The sequence below is a fragment of the Chaetura pelagica genome, unplaced genomic scaffold (genome assembly GCF_000747805.2).
Source record: "Chaetura pelagica isolate M959 unplaced genomic scaffold, ChaPel_1.0 scaffold404, whole genome shotgun sequence".
Lineage (NCBI taxonomy): Eukaryota > Metazoa > Chordata > Aves > Apodiformes > Apodidae > Chaetura > Chaetura pelagica.
This window is the reverse complement of record NW_009952975.1, coordinates 49,486-50,056: the sequence shown is the minus strand read 5'-3', so window position 1 is coordinate 50,056 and position 571 is coordinate 49,486. Positions and strand designations below refer to the sequence as shown.

The window sequence follows — 571 nt, the reverse complement described above, 5'->3', positions numbered from 1 at the left end:
CCCCCTCCCCAGCCTCGCTCCCCAGCGCATCCCAACAAAACAGAAGCAAATCAGCATTTTCCCAGGTGACAGGAGGTGGAAAATCCGGCGGCTGCTGGGGAGGGAAACGGCAGAGTCTCCCATTGCTGCCCCAAAGGGAAAATAAAGTTAAACTCGTTCAGCTGACAAGTCCCAACCTCCCAGCCCATCCCTGTCCCTGTCTCAAGGGGCCGGGGCAGCTTTCGGCACGGAGAGGTCCCAGGTGGGTCGGGGCAGTGGATCCCAGCTAGGAGCTGCTCCCATTTCCCCCAGTGTGGGACATTCCTGGGCAAAGCCAGTGAAAGGTACTGGGAAGAACAAGCAGCAAGTCCCAGCGCTCAGCGCCTCGAGGGAGCGTCTGCGCTGGGGGGATTGTCCTCACCCTGTCCCTTCCCTGTCCCTTCTCCATCCCCTCTGGGTGTCCCCCAGCCCAGCCCGGGGCAGAGACTCACGATCTGAGCCAGGCAGAGGCAGGCGGCTTGGAGCAGGAGCCCGAGATGGAGCCCGGGGGAGCGGCGGGACATGGCGGGGGCTGCGGGGGCTGCGGGGGCTT

At 64.1% G+C, this 571-nt stretch overlaps 1 protein-coding gene across 1 annotated transcript in view; it reads right to left on the bottom strand.

Moving 5' to 3' along the window:
* COL9A2 (collagen, type IX, alpha 2) overlaps positions 1 to 542 on the bottom strand; it is a 12,800-nt gene extending 12,258 nt beyond the window's left edge. Inside the window, exon 1 of the mRNA XM_009996340.1 lies at positions 471 to 542. Within this exon, the coding sequence (XP_009994642.1) occupies positions 471 to 542 (72 nt within the window). The remainder of the gene's footprint in view (positions 1 to 470) is intronic.
* Positions 543 to 571: the final 29 nt, after the last annotated feature.